At 30.2% G+C, this 6,304-nt stretch overlaps 1 protein-coding gene across 1 annotated transcript; it reads right to left on the minus strand.

Annotated features, from left to right (window-relative positions):
- Positions 1-116: 116 nt before the first annotated feature.
- On the minus strand, positions 117-4,993 carry LOC145105928 (uncharacterized). The gene is made up of 6 exons (XM_079042991.1): positions 4,904-4,993; positions 4,527-4,782; positions 3,966-4,039; positions 3,335-3,862; positions 2,896-3,007; positions 117-1,182 (listed from the first exon to the last, which is right to left on the minus strand). The coding sequence occupies exons 2-6, from the start codon at positions 4,573-4,575 to the stop codon at positions 647-649; spliced, it is 1,299 nt and encodes a 432-aa protein (XP_078899117.1). The 5' UTR covers positions 4,576-4,782; positions 4,904-4,993; the 3' UTR covers positions 117-646.
- Between the last annotated feature and the right edge of the window lie 1,311 nt (positions 4,994-6,304).

Below are 6,304 nucleotides of genomic sequence, written 5' to 3' on the forward strand. Positions count from 1 at the left end.
CCATCCCCAGTTTTAGCATAATAGGAATCCCCAGCCCCATACCCGGTACCCGTTTTGCGGGGAATACCTTTCCCCAATTGGGGCGGGTCAACCGGGTTCCCCACCGGGTCGGGTGCAATTTCCATGCCTACTTAGTGGTTGAGGGTTCAATTTTTGTTCTAGACAAAAAGAGTAGTTTATGAATATGATATGAACTAGGCGTAAAACGCATGTATTACATGGGTTCATTTAATAGAAAATTTAAATATTAAATTCTAAACATTTAAAAGTTTGAATTTATAAGAAAATTAGAAAAATATTGAATTATTAAAATTAACGTTGAAATAAAACAATACAAGATTTAAAATTGAAATGAACATAAAATTATACACCATACCAAAACAAGATGTAGTATATCGGTTAAAAACGGTCATAAAATCTGACAAAACCTTTCAAGATATATCGACTAAAAATCCATAAAATCCAAAAACCCAAGTTAGTTCATGAGTTTACTGATCTAAATGTAATCTAAACTTTCTGCTCTTTTCTGGAGCTAAAAAAACCAAATCCAGAGTAACTCCAAGTCTACAGAAAGATTGCTTTTGATTTGGTAATTTTAGCTCTAGAAAAGGGATCTTTCCTTTTCTAGCTGTAACTTTCATTGTTTCTAGTTTTCTATAACCTCTAGTATTAAATCAGTCAATACTAATTCCGAAAGCAGCTTACCTAAATTGTTGATTTGGTTCTTTTCAAGCCACTCAGGATCCTTGTCATAATTATTTACAACAAAATTTTCACCATCTTCTATATCAATCTCTTCAACCACCTTAACCACCTGATCTTCAATACTTAATTCCGAAAGCATCAGTTGACTTTCCCCTTGTGCTACCATTGACTTTGAGATTTTAATGAATGTGTGTTCTATGTAGTCATAAAGCAGGTGCTTTTCGGATTTTGACAATACTGGCCCTTCGAAAAAACACTTTTCGATACGATAGAATAACCTTGGATCTCTAGGGTAGTGGATGGTGTCAGGGGAAGTTTCGTAAGTATCTGAAGTTTGTAGGATATGTGCTGAGAATGAAGATTCCCATGTAACAGGCTCTGTGGATGCATCCGCTAGATTTTGTTTTTTGGTATGTGTGGGATGTTTGGGAGTTGATAGAGACTCGATTTTTAGGATATGAAGTTGTTTCTTGATATCTGAAAATGGTTGGAAAATGATGAAATAAAAATGGATTAGTGGGGTTGATTGAGGTACATAAAGAAAATCTTGAACCACTTTACATTGCATGTTGAGTGATATCATTTAGGTTTTTGAATGTGTATGTATGAACTTAGAAGGGCGAATTGGTTGTTTACTCACATTCATTGATTATTCGGTCCAAAAAAGAAAGTGTGTTTTGTGTATAGACATCGTTTACGCGTTTGTCGCTTTATCCATATAGAACTTAAAATGCTAACTTTTATTCACGACTAAACCTAACGAGGTCTTTTATTAATAAACTATTTTAATTTTTTATTGTATTTGCAACCCAACTAAACTCAACCTTTCATTCAAAAAAATGTTATTTATAAACATTTTTTATTTTTAAGATTATGGGAAATATGAAGAATATGTTTCATTCCAAAACAAAAATAAACCATTAGTTTAAAAACATGAGATCAAACTAAAAGTAAAATCTAAGATTTCGAATTTTGGGATTGTATATGAAAATTTGTAAACACTGAAATTAGATGGAAAAAAACTAGAAGTCTTGAGTTTTTTTTTTAATATGAAAATAAAGTCTAATATATAATCAAATAAGTTTATTTAAAAAAATAAAAAAAAATCCAACCAATAAATGGTTGACACGTGTAAAAGAGGAAAGGGAAAAGGACAACCCAACACATAACACATGAAATGAGTGCTTGGGTTAGTACTTAGCTTATCTTATCTGGTGTCAAAACGGAGTTTCAAAAAAACGTTTGGATTAACTTATCTACTACCAAAATGTAATAAGATGATAAATTATTTTTTTGTTTTTGAGAAATTGTGTTTATATGTGTAATAAGAAAATAACTTATCGAAAACTCATTAAATAAGTTGATAAGTAAAAATGAAGTAACTTATCAATAACTTTTTATTTAAGTCAATAAGTGCTTATGAAATCTTCATATCAAACACTTAAAACTCCTTATTATCGGTGTCAAACTGCAATAAATCAATAAGTATTTCAAATAAGCAATCTCAAACACCACTAAGATCACCGATATTGAAAAAGAAAAAAAAACCGTATTAAATAATGTTCGTCAGAAATAAGTTTTTGGGACTAAATGAATAATTTGAATGAGAGGGAGTTGTTCTACTACAATGTCACTAGTGGAAAATCTAATAAAACAAATATATTATAATGGACTTGGATCCGTGATATTAGTTAAAAGAGTTATGACTCATTATAAAACTTACATTTCATAAGAAAAATTAAATAAAACCGACGACCCTCATCCCGTCGGAAATGAGTTTGAAATTTTAATTTATAAATCATAGGCATTGCCCTTGTCCCTAGTTTTTATTTTCCTATATTAGTACATACTCCCTCATTGTTTTTATTCTCTTAGTCTAAGTCACAATCTATCACTAGATATTTCTCCATAGTTGTACAAGATTAACTATAACTTGTTAAATATTTGTTAAACTTAAGTCTTCTTTAAGTACTTTATCGATCGTGTTACATGTTGTCTAAATTTATTTCCTAAATTATGTGTTAATCTCACTATATTGCATGTCATAACTGTAGTTCTTATATGTTGATTCATGCTTGATAGAAATTTATATGTATGTTAATAGAACCTAGAACTACAATTAGTTTACGAAATATCAGATTAGGTTGTAAAAAAAATATAGAAAAAAGTATAAAAAAGTTTAGAAGTTACCTTGCAATCGAGCATCAAGTCTCTTGAAATGATCAGAATGGGAAGATACATCTTCTATAGGACTAGACAACCGAAGGGGAGACATGCCTCTTGATTTTGCATTCAATGGTTCCTATGATAAGAATAATGATTTAATTAGCTTCTTGAAATGGAACTAAATCTTGTTGACAATTGGTGCTACAATGTTATGTGGTGACAAAATATATGACCTAGATTTCTATAAGAGTTGACGCGACTAGAGTTACGATAATCTTAAAATAAATAAAACAATTGTAAGCTTAAGTTTGTGACATATATTTAAGGAAACCTTTATTTGCACCTAAGCTCAATTACCTTGATCATTTGAATTATACATGTCTATAATTAGAGATCTAAGATGAAATACAATATAAAGGAGTTCAGACTTATAAAGATGGTTTAGATAGGAAAGTAACAAAACCTGAAAACTTTTTGAACTAGTTTCCTCAATTTCCCCATACAAATTCGCATATCCTACCATGGCATCATCATCAAGGAGCTCACTATATACCATTATCTTCTCATCAGCATCAGCTTCATGACAAACACTCCTTCTATAATTTGAGTCTTGAAAAGATGGAAGAACATATGTTGAACTTGAACTTGACATTTTATTCTTAGCTTCACTAATAAGAGAGGCTTCTGAAAATTTCGATAGTGAATGTGTGAGTCGATCATTCAGCCCAAATGTGATTCTGGAAGGAACTGTTATCACTTCTGATTCGATACTATAACATTCTGTGTTATTTGGCTTCAGAAGAACGATCTTTTTTGGAGGAATGTCGGATTTAGACATCTTGTTCTTTTCTAATGTAATTCTTTGTTGCTTGCTGTTAGGTCTACCAGATGAAATTCCATTTTTGCCCATCAGTTTGGCTAAAAAACTGGATGATTTTTTTCTGTTCTGATTACTCTGTTTAGAAGTGCTTTTTCCAACTTGAAACTTGAACTACAATCACGAAAGTTAGTCACTTTCATGAATTTGGAATGAAAAAGTTGTAAACTTTGTGTAAAATATACTCGAATACAAAGAGAAAAGGGATTTCACATACCAAACCGTGATCAGTTGTTGCATTATTAGGGCACCACGATTGAATTGTTCTTCCTTTCGGGGTTTCATCAGTCGCTGGAAAAGTTTACATTTGTTTATTCGAATGGATAATTCATAATTACTAAATCGGATAGAGAAAGGATCCAATTTTGACATCATTTTAAAACCTAAGAACAGTAATTTTGACCCAAAAAAAAAAAAAGGAAAATCACAGAAAATCAAACATCAGAAATAAAAAAGATATTTAAACAAAACTCAGATTAACACGTCTAGGCTATAGAAAAGTTCAAATCCATTGTTTCATAGAACATTTACGAAACAGAACAAGAATTTATATTTTTATTCTTACGTTTCCACTCTTCTGCCTTTTTTGTTTCTACGATCAATTTCATCATCTATCAGTAGAAACGTAAAGTTGATCGATACAGCGAGTGAGGCGAACAAAGCTTCACACAATGCATCAAGCTTTTTTCAGTTGAAATGCTCACTCCCCTCAACAACAAACCAAATTCCACAGCTATACACATGAGAGAGAGAGAGAGAGAGAGAGAGAGAGTTTTACCTCCAAAAAGGCAAGGAAACTTCAATTTCCTCCTCTTAACTCTCTCCATTTTGAATCAAGTCAAAATCGGACTCAAAAAAAGGTAATCTTCCTTCTGGTTTCTTTAAAAAAAATTCAAAACAGGGAATTTCCTAAGAAACCTCCAGTAGATCGATATAATCGGGGGAAAAAGCACGATCAGGGAAAATTGAATGAAAACTCAGTGTTCAGATGCCTTTTTCTTCAAATTGTATCATCCTCAATCAAAAGCACATACCTACACCACGTAAAAAACACACAAATGCAAACTCTGATTAACATAACAATGAATTCAGCCTTACAAAACACAGATATATAGGAAGAGAGATAACGAGACTTCAGAGAGAGAAAGCCCTTACATTAATGGCAGCTCCGATTGATCGGAGAGAGAGAGAGAGAGAGAGAGAGAGAGAGAGAGCCTGTGTTTTTGAAGTTTCAAGTGAAAATTTTACAGGTTCTGTAAGAGTGGAAAAGAGAAAAGAAGCGTGGTAACAGTAAAATCATGGGTTTCGCGGGCTAGTGATGGGACCCACTTCCACTTGGTACAATCTCCTTATGCCACGTAATTCATTCGTATGCCAAAAAAATATTTATTGGAATATGAAGTTATTACTATTATTATTTCAACCAACTAATATATAATTTGACATTTGACTTGATATACATTAAATAGTTGACTTGATTTGTAATTAATAAAAATATTACATTGTTTATTTAAAAAATTTAATAAATATTATACCATAATATTGTATTAAGATCTTAATTTATTACTATCTTAGTCTGAAATTTAAGGTTTATTTTTGTTTGTAATTTAAGTAAGATTTTAGTTATGTATTAAATACTTCGGCCAAATTTAAGATATACCAACACAATATTGTACTTGAATTGTGGTTTCTACTATTTTTGTCCATAAAAAATTAATGTTTGACTTGGACTATAACTAAAGTAAAATATTTAGTTTGTTGAATGTTTTATTTGTCATTGTAAAATTGTAACGTTTATCTTGATGGTAAAATACTTATTTATTTATAAATTAACTACTTTATGTTCTAAATAACATTTGTAAATTTTAAATATTATTATTAAAATTACAATGATAATAATGAGACATGAACCTTTAAACCAAAAATTAAAGAAAAACTATTTCAATGATATTTTACACAATTTATGAACTAATTTAGAATCACGTTAAAAGATTTATAATTAATCATATACGATTGTTTATTATTCAGATAAAACTCAATTATCTAGTTGGATAATTTAGATTATCCAATATGTTGTATACATAAATTTTGGACTGGTTTGTACCAAATATGGATTGTTATTTTTGATTTAAAATTCACTTTTATTACATAAAATGAAACCAAGTAATCTAAAAACTAAATAACTGGTTTTTTATTTATTAATTATTAGTGTTTATTTCTAATATATATTATTAATTTGTTAGGGTTGCTTTATTAATTATATTAAATGGCTTTTCCTAAATAAAAAATATTTTATAAAAATCTCATTTAACATTCGTCAAACTCAAGCATTAACCATAGACCACAGCTTCATGCTTCATCAAACTCAGTCGTCTCTTATCAGTTTTTTATAATTTAAATTCATAATCAAATCATTAGTTTGTACTTTTTTTTTAGAAAAACTTACACACGCACATACTACTCTACTCTTGAATCTACACATTTCGTCTACCCCTCAACCTTTGGCTGAGGGGCACCTATCCTTCAATTTTTTATACCATTAGGTCAAAAGAACAA

The sequence above is a fragment of the Lactuca virosa genome, chromosome 1 (assembly GCF_052849685.1).
Source record: "Lactuca virosa cultivar CGN04683 chromosome 1, Lactuca_virosa_CGN04683_v6, whole genome shotgun sequence".
Lineage (NCBI taxonomy): Eukaryota > Viridiplantae > Streptophyta > Magnoliopsida > Asterales > Asteraceae > Lactuca > Lactuca virosa.

Coding starts and splice junctions, on each gene's coding strand:
- LOC145105928 (XM_079042991.1), bottom strand. CDS start 4,575: ATGGAGAGAGTTAAGAGGAGGAAATTGAAGTTTCCTTGCCTTTTTGGA. Junction 3,863..3,965: donor CAACAACTGATCACGGTTTG/GTATGTGAAATC, acceptor TCGTGATTGTAG/TTCAAGTTTCAAGTTGGAAA. Junction 3,008..3,334: donor CTAGTTCAAAAAGTTTTCAG/GTTTTGTTACTT, acceptor TTCTTATCATAG/GAACCATTGAATGCAAAATC.